This window comes from Chionomys nivalis, chromosome 1 (assembly GCF_950005125.1).
Source record: "Chionomys nivalis chromosome 1, mChiNiv1.1, whole genome shotgun sequence".
Lineage (NCBI taxonomy): Eukaryota > Metazoa > Chordata > Mammalia > Rodentia > Cricetidae > Chionomys > Chionomys nivalis.
Window position 1 is genome coordinate 7,942,605 of NC_080086.1, and position 13,279 is coordinate 7,955,883.

At 42.3% G+C, this 13,279-nt stretch overlaps 1 protein-coding gene across 10 annotated transcripts in view; it reads left to right on the forward strand.

Moving 5' to 3' along the window:
• Abcc9 (ATP binding cassette subfamily C member 9) overlaps positions 1-13,279 on the forward strand; it is a 127,097-nt gene that overhangs the window by 33,739 nt on the left and 80,079 nt on the right. For all 10 annotated transcript variants that reach the window (XM_057763719.1, XM_057763779.1, XM_057763746.1 and 7 more), the window contains 4 exons: positions 1,729-1,891; positions 4,150-4,190; positions 5,316-5,458; positions 13,097-13,205. In XM_057763719.1, the coding sequence (XP_057619702.1) occupies positions 1,729-1,891; positions 4,150-4,190; positions 5,316-5,458; positions 13,097-13,205 (456 nt within the window). The remainder of the gene's footprint in view (positions 1-1,728; positions 1,892-4,149; positions 4,191-5,315; positions 5,459-13,096; positions 13,206-13,279) is intronic.

Sequence of the window (13,279 nt, forward strand, 5' to 3'; positions counted from 1 at the left end):
TTCAGCCTCTTATTGGCTAATTCTTACATATAGCTTAACCCATTTCTAATAATCTGTGTAGCACCACGAAGTGGTGGCTTACCCAGAAAAGATTCAGCATGTCTGACCTGGTGGCTGGCTGCATCGCATCTGCCCCGGACAGGAGAGGAAATGATGTCTGCCTCACTTCCCTCTTCCTCCCAGCCTTCTGTTCTGTCTACTCTACCCACCTAAGGGCTGGCATATCAAATGGCCAAGGCAGTTTCTTTATTAACCAATGAAATCAACACAAAACAGAAGACCCTCCCACATCATTTACCAATATTAATTTTTCCACTAAACTAACTCTATAATAATCCCTTACTATATTTATTTATTAAAGACCCTCACTCATCAAAATCCTATCTAAACTAACACTATTATTATATAAACTCATTGTTTCAGTTAAACAGTACAGTTTAGGAGGAAATCATCTTCATAATAATCCTCAGGTAAAATGGCCCAGTAGAATGGGATGTTTCCATTAGATAAACACACTACATTACAGGCGGTAGGGATCTCCCCACACGCATTCACACCATACCAGATACCAGAGGAAGATGGCAGTGGCAAACATGTGAAGGCATAGCAGAAGCCAGACATTCTGTGGACTGTGGTCTTGGGACCTCGCCTATTCAAGATTCACCTACCAGGGTTTTATTTCCTGGTGGGCAAACCCCCTGAAGTCAAGTGCTATCTGCTGCTCCACTGACCTGGCCACTAGTACAAACCACCCACCTTCACTTTACACTTGTTGTTCTGTGGTGGTGTTGAGGGGAGACCACAGCCAACCGGAGCCATTGCACACTCAGTGCTAACATTCATACTTACGTGCAGCTGTTACTCAAGGACACCATGGGAATCTGAAGAATTCGCTTTCATACACACTGAAGAATGTGCCTCTAGTCGGACAGATATTTTGGAGTTATCTCCCTGGTTAGTTCTTTATTTTAAAGCTGAGGAAAATTCTTGCTTTGACAACATACATGCTAAAGCTGGAATGGCTCAGAGAGTGTGTGCATAGCCCCTGGGCGTGGATGACACTAACTGAAGAAGCAGTCCATATTTTGTGTTCATTTATGTGTTTGTGTCCATGTGATGTGTGAGTGGCGTGTATATATATGTGACTGTATATATGTGTGTATGTATGTGCTTATACAGGCGCATGTGTAATGTATCTGTGTATGCTTGTGTGCACACATGTGCAATGTATCAATGTGTATGTGTGAATATGTGTGCATGTGTATGTATGTGCATATGCGTGTATGCATGCATATGTGTATATATGCATTTATGTGTGTGTCACAATACTAGGGAATTCTATCAGGAGACGAGGGTATTTTATAGGAGAGAAGGTAGAGAGGGCAATGAAATACATGTGGTAAGAAAGCAGAAGGTGGGATTGGTTGGGAGTTGGGAGAGGAATAGGATCTGTCTGCAGGGGAGAGAGGACATAAGGAGGGGAACAAACAGGAACACAGTATGACACATTTGGATAAAGAGTCCACGACAAAATCCATTGCTTCAATATCAGAATGAATGGAGTGGAGAGTGTGGCACTGGACTGAACAAAGCCTGGGACTTTCTAGTGTGATTAGCCGGAGAGCTACTCAGAACCAAGGCCTCCCAAGGGCCTGAGTACCTCTGGGTCCCGCCCACTTAGTGTAATTGGCTGCATCTTGCACCAAGGTTTCTTCCTTTGCCTTATAGGATTATTCCACCGAGAGGCTGAAAAAGACCAATGAGATACTGAAAGGCATCAAGCTCCTTAAGCTGTATGCCTGGGAGCACATTTTCTGCAAGAGTGTGAAGGAGACGAGAATGAAGGAGCTCTCCAGCCTCAAAACCTTCGCGCTCTACACATCCCTCTCCAGTGAGTCATCACCGCTCTCTGAGTGGCCAAGATGTACACAGTGTTGTGTCTGACTTATGAGCAGTGAAGTGTGCTAGTCCTCAAAGGAAGCCCATTGCTGTCTATACATATTTACCTAGTCTCCACTGGTCCACACGACACTCTTTACACTAAGAAGAAAAAGCACAAGGCTAATGCCTGGGAGACCTGAATCTGGCTCTTTGCAAGTTGTTTTTGGTTGTGATACATCACATACTGAAATCCTTCGTACTTTTGTAAACTTTATTTTAAATTGTTGATGTGTGGGGGCATGCGCATTTTCGGCACATGTATGGAGGCCAGAGGACAGCTTCGTGGGGTGAGTTCTTTTCTTCCACATTTATGTGGGTGCCAGGAATTGAACTCGGGTTGCTAGCCCTGTGCAGCAAGCACTTTCACCTGCTGAACTCTCACCCGGTCCTATGAAAATGGTAATGACGTCAGCTGGTAGCTCCAGCTGAAAACTCTCATCAGTTACAGTTGGAACGTCAGCTAGCTCAGTAAAACAGGAGCTATTTCTGAAGTTGATTTGACTATCTTGCTAATGTCCATCTCTAAATCATTTCAAAGCTCCCACTCTTGCTTATGTTATCTGTTTTGGAGGGCACTCCTGATAGGCTTTCCTGAAGAGTAAATGAAGGAGAAGAAAAGCGTCAAGTGAAAGACGTCAGAATTTATGGACTCACCATCTGCTTTCCTAGTGTGTTCTTGAGAATCTTTACATACTGTTCCCATCTTCAGTACAAACTCAGTGTTGTCCAGAATAATGGGTTTATGTTAGTGTAGTTTATACATACTTAGTCAAATGTCACCCACTCTTACTTGATTTGATTTGTGGGTTGTTTTGTTCTCAAAAGTCATTAATGACTTAGAAATTTGAAGGTTTATGCATTATTTTCTCTTGAACCATAAATGACTTTAGATCATTGTGATGTTATTTGCTTCTGCTTTGAAGTGGAATTACAGTCAACATTGAGGACACATTCTATTTTAGGTGTCATGAGAAGTCTTTATACTCATTGGGTCTTGTATCTATATGACAATGGTGCAAGATTTTTTTTTTTTTTGGTTTTTTGAGACAGGGTTTCTCTGTGGTTTTGGAGTCTGTCCTGGAACTAGCTCTTGTAGACCAGGCTGGTCTCGAACTCACAGAGATCCGCCTGTCTCTGCCTCCCGAGTGCTGGGATTAAAGGCGTGCGCCACCACCGCCCGGCCTATGGTGCAAGATTTTGATAAAGCCCTGTGGTTTCCAAGAAGGATCCTAACAAACCATCTATCTGGCTTTACTATGACTCAAACACTAATATTTTTGGTGGCATATGGCCATAGCCCCAGCCCTTGGGAACCTAGGGCAGAGAGATTGCCATGAGGGTCAAGTCAGCCTGGGCTACAGAGTGAATTCAAGTCCAGCCTCAGCTATAAAGTGAGACCATGTCAATAAATGAAAGCAAAAGTAAAACCAGGCCTGGAGTTAAAAGCATTTACTGCTTTTGCAGAGGACCTGGTTTCGATTCCCAGCACCCACTGTGGCAGCTTACAACCGACCACCTGTAACTCCAACTCCAGAGAATCTGATGCCCTCTTCTGGCCTCCTCAGTCAGCTGCACACATATAATGCACATACTATGTACTCGGGCACAAGTACATAGACATAAATTAAAAATAAACCAATCAGTCTTTGAACAAAACAAGAAAAAAGAAAGAAGAGAAACATACTACACTAAACCCCTTTAGAGATTTTGTCTAAAATTCTGAGTTGCCCCAGTGTTGACTCTGTGTTTACGGTTTAAGGAGGGGTGAAGAAATGAAATTATTTATTAACTGAAAGGTCTAAAAGTGAAAGCTAATAACCCCTATTGGACCCTGAGCATGAAGTAATGTCAAATTCTCATTTTTCATCTGCATAATAACCAAGTTTCAGTAGACTTAATAAACTCTAACCCGTACATGCTCTCAAAATACACATTTTAAAAATTCTAACAATTTTCATCATCAAAGGATTCTTTTATCTGAATTCTGTTGCTTAGAGCTTTCTGGCTAAAATGTGTATGTGGGAACTCACATAACCAGAGATGAGGAGAAAGCACCTGGGGAATATTGGTGAGTCCAGACAGAATGCTGCTAACATACTCTGCCATTCTTGTCTTCATGGAGCATTAAAGTAATGGTGGATGATTAATTTAAGTGGGGAAAACGTTTGCACAGCGCACTGGAATAACAGATTTGATTTCTTCCCACAGTCTTCATGAATGCAGCAATCCCCATCGCGGCTGTTCTTGCAGTAAGACACTTTTTCTTGCTTTTAGAACTAGAAGTAGATCAGTGCTCATGAATGACATCTCACAGAAAATGTGTGGGTGGCCATGGCTGTTACTTCCCACATCACTTCCTTCTCTGTAGTTTCCAGTCCAATGGTTCTAGTCCAGGATTACTCAGCCCCAACAGCACGATACTTTAGTTTGGACCGTTCTTTGTTGTAAGGAGATATCCCTACCATTTGTATAAATAGTGGTGTCCCTGGCTTCAAATTTGCCCAACCATGACAATAAAACCTATTCCCAAATGTGGGTGAATGTGATTAAAACTAACAGTGATGGGAAAGTATCCATCTTCATTACGGTGGCCTGTTCTCGTAATTCTTTTTTTTTTTTGAAAAAAAAATTTTCCGCCTCCTCCCCGCCTCCCATTTCCCTCCCCCTCCTCCCGCCCCTCTCCCCCTTCCACCACTCCTCTTCTCCTCCTTCTCCAGCCTCAAGAGCAGTCAGGGTTCCCTGCCCTGTGGAAAGTCTAAGGTCCTCCCCACTCTATCCAGGTCTAGGAAGGTGAACATCCAAACTGTCTAGGCTCCCACAAAGCCAGAACATGAAGTAGGATCAAAACCCCGTGCCATTGTCCTTGGCCTCTAAATAGTTCATATTAACAATCAGGATGTGTTAAATAATTACATTCTATTTCCCTATATAGTGTTTAAAGATGAGAATAAGTCTTCGCTGGACTGTGGTGTTGGAATTTTAGTACAGTAGAGACCTTTAAATGCTAGACCACTCTCTTTGCTTAGAATAGCGACTCTGAGTTGCTTGGAAAGCATCTGGCTGGGTATTGGGGACTCTGAGTTCTCTGTTCAGTTTATTCCTCCATAGACAGTAATTTGAGAGAAGTCACTATCCTGTTCTATAAATAGACTGTCTTGTCTGTCTTGCAAGTTTACTGCTAGGATTATGTGCAGATCACTGTGTCTTTACCCACGGCTAGTATTGTCTCAGTCATGAGTTTGGAGTCAGTATTTTTCATGGTTCCAGTGGACACGCCAGCACAGTAGGGTATGCTGGGATAGACTAGTTGAATGCCAGTGTGTGTGTCACTTTCTTCAAGACTTTCTAATAAACCTTTTTGTGTGTATGTGCAGACGTTTGTGACGCATGCGTATGCCAGTGGAAACAACCTGAAGCCTGCAGAGGCTTTTGCCTCCCTGTCTCTCTTCCATATCCTGGTCACACCCCTCTTCCTGCTGTCCACAGTGGTCAGATTTGCGGTCAAAGCCATCATCAGGTATGCACTGAACTGTCTGGATCTCTTTGCTTATTGATGGTATGGATAATGTGTGTCCTTGCTGGTGAACTTGCAGAAGTACAAAAGGAACCTTAAAGATGATGCCAGAGATTTCCACTGTTAGAAATCGAGTATGTTAACATTCAGTGTTTTAGTTCATATGGAACTGTTGTAGATTTTGGCTCCGTCGTTTTCTCCTTTTTATTATTATACTTTTTGTTATTTGAAACAATTTTTAAATTTAAATTACTTTTATCATATTCTTTCCCTCCCCTAAGTCCTTCCAGATCCTTCCCTGACCTAACTATAAGTTGTTTCTCAAAAAACAAACAGAAGTTCAATACAACAAGAAAAACAAAAACAAAAAATAATAATAAAACCACACCAAAAAGCACCAAATTGTATCCAAATAAACCACACACATATATACACACATACACAAACACACACACACACACAAAACAAGAAACAAAAACCATGGAGGCCACTATATGTTGGTCAACTGCTCCTGAACATGAGGCCATTCCTAGAGTGGTTGATACACATGGTGTCATACTGTTGGAGAAAACTGATTTTACCTTTCCTAGTAGGTACAAGTGACAGTTCAGTTGCGGGCCTTTATCCCAGTGGATACGTTTTCATTCATTTATTTTTAAAAATATAACAAAATAAAATATAAGATAAAACAAAAACTATCACCTTGAAGTTGGATAAGACAAACCAACAGAAAGAAAAGAACCCAAGAGAAGGCACAAAAATCAGAGACCCACTCATTCACACTCAGGAGTCCCATAAAAACCCTAAACTGGAAGCCATAATATGTTCACAGACGACCTGGTGCAGACCCGTGCAGGCAAGCCTTGTGCTCGCTGCTTCCGTCTCCGAGTATACATGAGCTTGGCTCATGTTGATTTAGAGGGCCGTGATCTCCTGGTGTCCTCCATCCGCTCTGACACACTCCTTGTACATCCTTCTCCCCAGGATTCCCTGACCTCTGAGGGGAGGGAGTTGGTGGAGATATTCCATTTGGGGCTGAGTGTTCCAAGGTCTCCCATTCTCTGAATAATGTCTGGCAGTGTGTTCCTATATTTGTTCCCATCTGCTGCAGGAGGAACCTTTCTGGCCATGCCACAGTCCATTCTTTAGAAGCAGTCTGATTTATAGAACAATTGGCCTTTTACTGGGCATTTAGAATGTCTTTATTCCCCCACCCCCATATGCTTGATATCAAGGCAAACTCTCCCATTTATCTCTGCAGTCTTCTCTGGTGGTTGCTTAGGTCAGATTTCTCTAAGCGATAGTGCTAGTTTTGGTGGTATCTTAAAGGTTCTTGATGAAGATGGCAAACATACTTTTCGTCAAATTGACATAGGTCAAAGCTTGCATGTATATTTAATGTCTATGATGTGGTCATCATGTTTCCTTGAAGCTTCACCGATCTGTAAGTGTACCAGCAGGGATGGAATATTTTTGAATCAACAGAGTATGTTGTATGGATTTCAGTTTAATTGGCCAAAAAAAAAAAAAAAAAAGTAATAAGGCCAGTTCCTACTTTTTGAAAATAGAAAGACTTGAAACTTTTCTCTTTTAATCAGGATTCAAGTCAGGGGAGACGTTGTCTTGGTTATAATTTCCCATAAAGAACAGCTACAAAAGTAGGTGTTATATGATGGCGGCCATTTCCCATTTCTTCCATTAGTACCACACACACAGCTATGTTGACAAGACTGCTCGTGCCGTCTGTGACTCCACTTGCTGTTCTCAACCATATTATAAACAAGCCAGTCTGGAAGTCGTATGTTACTCTCACTTTGCAATCTTTATATGCCTTATAGAATCTTTGCATTTACTGCAAATGGCTTTTGTCATATGTATATATGACCTTTGAAAGATATGTCTACATGTTCGAACCCTGAAGAGAATACGAGCCCTTAAGGGTACATTCCACTATCAACAGCAAACAAAATTAAATAATTTCCACAAAGCACATACATGACTGAGAAACCTAGCATTTGATGTTCAGTGCATTGGTTGTAGGCAACGCTTTATATCGACTTGCCGGTGACTAAATACCAGATAACAATTCAATGCAGATGAGCTATTCTGAAAAGCGGCAGGTTATGAGGGGGTGGGTGGAGGAGATGGAATCCTAAGAGAGTTTCAGTCTTCTCTGAGCCAGGTTCTCAGTAACTGTTCCAGAGCTGCTGGGCTTTGGAAGCTCCGACCCTCTGACCTCGGCTACCCTTGTTTCTTTTTTCATTGTTCTGCCTTTGGATGGCTTACATAGATAGACTGTAGCTCGAAGTCAGCCTTCCAAATTAGGCAGCACTCTGGAAGGGAAACCACTTCAAACAATAAAATTGATAAATAGCCAGCGTCTGCTATTTTGGTCCCTATTTTCATTTTCTCCATTTAACGGCTGTCCCTTCCATGGTTGCAGTCTTAATTAACTGAAACTTGACTTTGCACTAGAAGTCGAAATAAAAAGCAGTCTATAACTCATAACATATCATGCTTTTGAAACAAGGAGCTTGCCAAGCATTAAAAGGACTTTGACAGTTGATTTGAAAAAGATGAAAAGGGCCCTTCCTCAAATCTAGCATTACAATCCTGCAAGTAAATCTTAGTATGGTGGAAGGTGGTAATGCCCTCTGTGGATTTCTCATCGCCCTCCTCCTTTATCCCTCCTGGGGAAAAGGCATTCGCCAGTTTGATAAAGCCCAGTGTACTTTCAGGGCCCCCAGCCAGCTTCCCCAAGCCACAAGCCAAACAGAATGTGCTTCTAAAAGCTCACTTCTCTAAAATGACATTCAGCGTTGATTTGCAAAGACATCCTACAAAGACGGTGGGTCAACAGAAGTGGCCAGACATTTTTCCCACTGGGTTCTGGTTCTGGGAACCCAAAAAAGTATTTTCCCAGTGTTGACTGGCCTCTGCATTTGCTTCAGTGCCTGGGAACCCGTGACCAATCTCAAATGCCAGTTGGCTTGCAGTGAGCTGAGCTGCCTGTTTATAGCGGGAGACTTTGGTCAGCTGATTTTGAAATCTCCTCTTCAGGACTCTAGAAGTCACAAGTTCTTTACTGGATTCTTAAATATATTAAGACACTTGGTGGGTTGGAATGGGTTGAACTTCTGCTATGTGTGCATGAGAGAAAATGAGAAACCTCTTCACTGGAGGAATATGCAAGGCCGTATAGAATTCCCAGCTCCAGGACAAGTCCCACACTTTCTTTTGAAAGAGTTGTTATCAATATCCAGGTAGCCTTGTTATGTTCATTGGGTGGAGCATGTTCACATGCACACATGCAATGTACCTGTTAGTATGTTTATAACAAAATGGAACAAAGAGGCACATGTGACCCAGGTTGTCTTGGCGCAGCGTCTCACATCCCACCCTGTTTGAGTTTCGCTTTCAGTGTTTCAAAACAGATTAAAAAAATGTCACTTGCTATTTCAAATTTGACTCTAGTTCCAGGGTATCCAACATCTTCTTCTGGCCTCTGTGGATGCCAAGCATGTACTGATGTACAGATGTACATGCAGGCAAACACCTCTACACATAAAATTAAAATTAAAAATTAAGGTTCTTATAAAAGGAGCAGGCATGGTGACACAAGCTTGCAATCAAGGACTTGGGAGGTAGAGGTAGGAGGATCAGGAGTTCAAGGTTACACTCTGCTCCGAACTGAGCAACATGGGCTCCCTGAGACCCTATCTCAAAAACAAAAAGTATTTGAGATTTGAGTAAGAGTGATTTTTTTTCAGAATGGTAAACCTTATTCTCCACCTTCTTAGAAATAATTTATGTGTCTGGCCCTTCTGGAGCAGACTATGTAGTATTCCTTATCGGTATTTAGAATTTGATAGGTAATGTAGTGACTATGTCCAAAGACATTAGTTGCCAAATGGGAGAAAAACATTATTAAAGAACTCTCTCATTTTCAGGCGAAAGAAACAACAACAAACATTGTCTTTTCTCTCGTGTGCCTCTCAGAGATGTTTCTGCTTGGCAAGTCTCCTACATCACCATCTATTAAATAGATTATTACTGATAATCAAGCATGCTTACACCTTGGCCAGGTCTCTGTATTTCAGTTAACAAAACTTTATAATCTCTATTTAAAAACATACAACTATCAGCCACAAAAATTAATTATTCTTAATTACTGTAACACCTGTTCAAGGTTTTCAAGTTGCACCTAAATGTCCAACGTATTTGAAGGGTTGGGATGGCGATTCAGAGGTTATGATTACATACTATTCTTCTAGACAATCCACTGTAAGTTTACAGCACCCATGTTAGACAACTCACCACCTCCTGTAATTCCAGCTACAGGGGACCTAACACCCTCTCCTGGCCTCCCCTGGCACCTGTCCTCCACTTGCATACCCATAACAGACACATAATCAAAGGTAAAATACATATTTTTTTCAAAAGCCAAAGTAATGTGACTATGTAAAACTGTGAGCACTTCTGTCAGTTCCCTAAACAAATGAGACGTTAGTGAAATACTGAACTTAGAAAGCACTGGTGAAGGAAGGCCAGTAAGCTTGTTTGTATCAAACATGCTGACTTTCAAATCCTAGGCACAAAGTACTTCTTGTTCAACTTCAGATATGTTGTCTGACTGTATCTGAGGCCCGGTTTTCTCATTTATCAAACGAATACCGTAATATCACTTGCTTCTGAAGGTTGATAAAATCATGACACTGCATAGAAATGGCCCAGAACCCTTTCTAAATCAGGTAGATCTATTTTACAAATCTCAATTTTACTCATTTACCTCCTTTATTATCATTGAATGTCCAAGCATCTTAGGCACGTCTTCATTCTCTTGGGGCCGCATTAATAACTGTAAAGAAGAGAGATAGAATGGCCACAAGTGGAGAGTCCACCGTGGATTTAGAAAGGCCAGAAAGCAAAAATGAACCCCTATACACAGAATGGCATGACCTGCAGATAACTATCAGTTCACTTAGAGGAAAGGGGGGCCGTCTTGTTCATGATAGTTTGGAGGGTGGGACCGTATCTGCTAACTCTAAAAGGATAAGTGGCTTTTGACTAGTCAGAGGAAGAGGAAAATGAATTTTATCAGAGCAGGTAGACATCTTGTGCACTTGGGGGCTACAGGTGGTTTTATGTGTGTGGAGCAATGGCGCTGACACTAGACTTATTGGGGGATAAGGCAGGAAGATCGTGGGGAAGATGTTGAAAGGCAGGGAAGTGCTGCACCATTTGTGATCTAAGAGGGGCTTACATTGGTGGGTTCGCAGTGTAAAGGAGAACCCTGGTAGGGGCGTCTTATACTGGTAGATTCACAGTGTAGAGGAGAACCCTGGTAATTTGGCTGAAGCTACCTCTCCCTGGTCAGGATTTATGCATTTTCCATAGTTATTCACCTCAGTGGTTCCTGAAAGGACCTCACAGAACCAGGAGATGCTTTTGCTGTTTATTAGCCTCTTATCCTCTCACCAACATCACAGAGGAATCACAACATATGCAGTAAGACAGCGCCAAAAGATGGGGAGGTTTCCTTTAAAAGGTTTTCATAGTCTAATGGGAGAGATAGAAATAACACATAAATACAGAAGTTATGATGATGCAGTAATGTGTGGGACCTTCAGCCAGAGAGTGTAGGGCAGTGGTTCTCAACCTTCCTAGTGCTGCGACCCTTTACAGATCCTCATGTGGTGACCCTCAACCATAAATTATTTCATCTCCACTTCATAACTGTAATTTTGCTACCATTATGAGTCATAATGTAAGTATTTGATATGTAGGGTATCTGATATGCTACCCCCAATGGGGTTGTAAAACCACAGGTTAAGAACCACTTGCCTAAAGGAAGGTCACAAGGAGGTTCAGAGTAAGTTTAGCACTGGGCACCATCTATGTACATTGTAACTGGAGGCACCAAATAGGATGTCTTAACTTCATTTTTGTTGATGTGCGTCGTGATATTTTGTTTGTGTTTTAACAAATAAAGCTTGCCTGGCAATCAAAGTGCAGAGCTAAAGCCACTAGAGGCCAGGGAGTGGTGGCACACATCTTTAATCCCAGGACTCTGGAGACAGAGGCAGAGGGATCTCTGTAAGTTCAAGGCCACCCTAGGCTACAGGAGATTGGATCTGTTTAAAAGAGAAACAGAGCTCACCCAAGGGTGATCCCAACATTTGGGAGTCCCATACCTTTAATCCCAAGCACTAGGGAGGTAGAGACAGGAAGAGATATGGCTGAGTGAAGAGAAGAATATAAGGTGGCAGGAGACAGAAGCTCAGAGCAATCTGAGGCTTGGTGGAGACAGTTGCAGTCTGAGGAGACAGTCTGAGGACAGTATTGCCACTTTGGTCTGAACGTTGGTAGAGGTAAAATGTATCTCTAGTGGCTGGCCACATTGCTTCTCTGATCCTTCAGCCTTCACTCCCTAACATCTTACTCTGTTTTATCTATGAAGACCAATTAGAATTTGTGTTACAAACAGGATACATATTTAGACTCAAGAGAACTTAGATGAGGAAAAGCTTTATTTGTTCTAAATCACAGTCCATCATTGAGGGGAGTCAAGGCAGGAACTTGAAACATCACTTGTAGGGGAACACTGCTTGCTGGCTGAACTGGGGGGGCTATGCTTAGCCAGCTTTCTTAATCTGCTCAGGGCCACCTACCAAGGGGATGGGTGGTTACCCACAGTGGTCCGGGCCCTTCTACATCAACTGACAGTCAAGGCAATCCCTACAGACTAACTCACAGGATAATCAATCAAGGCAGTCCCCACAGACTCTTTCACAGGTCAGTCAATTCAGACAATCCCCACAGACTAGCTCACAGGTTAATCAGTCAAGGCACTTCCCACAGACTCTTCCCCAGATCAATCAAAGCAATCCTCACAGACTCACCCCTAGGTAAGTCAATCAAGGTAATCTCTGCAGACTCTCCCACCAGTCAATCAATCAAGGCAATCAGTCTTAGGTCAATCTGATCTAGGAACTCTTCCAATGGAGACTCCATTCTCAGTTGACTCTAGGCGATGTCAGGTTGACAGCTGAAAGCTAGCAAGGACAGGATGGTACACAGAGAAGAGAAAGTTCTTTCCACTCCCAGAGTAGCTGAGAAGTTATGGCTCCTTATTGTTCTGCAACATTTAGGCTTATGTATTCCATAAAAACTTCAGTGAGATTTGTGTGCATACAAGAAGGGAGGAATGCAGAACTGGACCCATGAGCTACAGTGTGTGAATCATTAGTCTGTTTATTCTTTGATTCATTGAGCAACTATCTATATAACAGTGTGTGCCAGGCACTATTAGACTCTTGAGTCTGGTCTAGGCACTTGCACTTGTGTCCGGAGGTACAACATGAGTGTGCACAAGGGATATTCCTGTAGTTGGACAAGACTATTTCTCCAGACCACACTGTTTAAAACACCAGAGCACAATGGCAGCTACACCATGCAGACATCAAAAAGGAACGCTTGACATTCAAGATGGACAGCATACTGTTTCCTAAGACAGTCTAGTGCTGTGACTTTCAGGGCCTGTGTTGATAATGAAGTCCCAGATTGAACAAGTTAATGTTCTTCTTAGACAACTGTCTTACCTGGTATCCTGACATAGTGTTTCCTGGTTTCTTTTTGCAGTGTTCAAAAGTTGAATGAGTTTCTCTTGAGTGACGAGATTGGCGATGACAGCTGGAGGACTGGGGAGGGCACACTGCCTTTTGAGTCCTGTAAGAAGCACACTGGAGTGGTAAGTCTTGCTATACAAAGGACAGGCCAAACAAGTAATATGTTTTAATATAGGTGCAGTTAGAAAAAAACTGT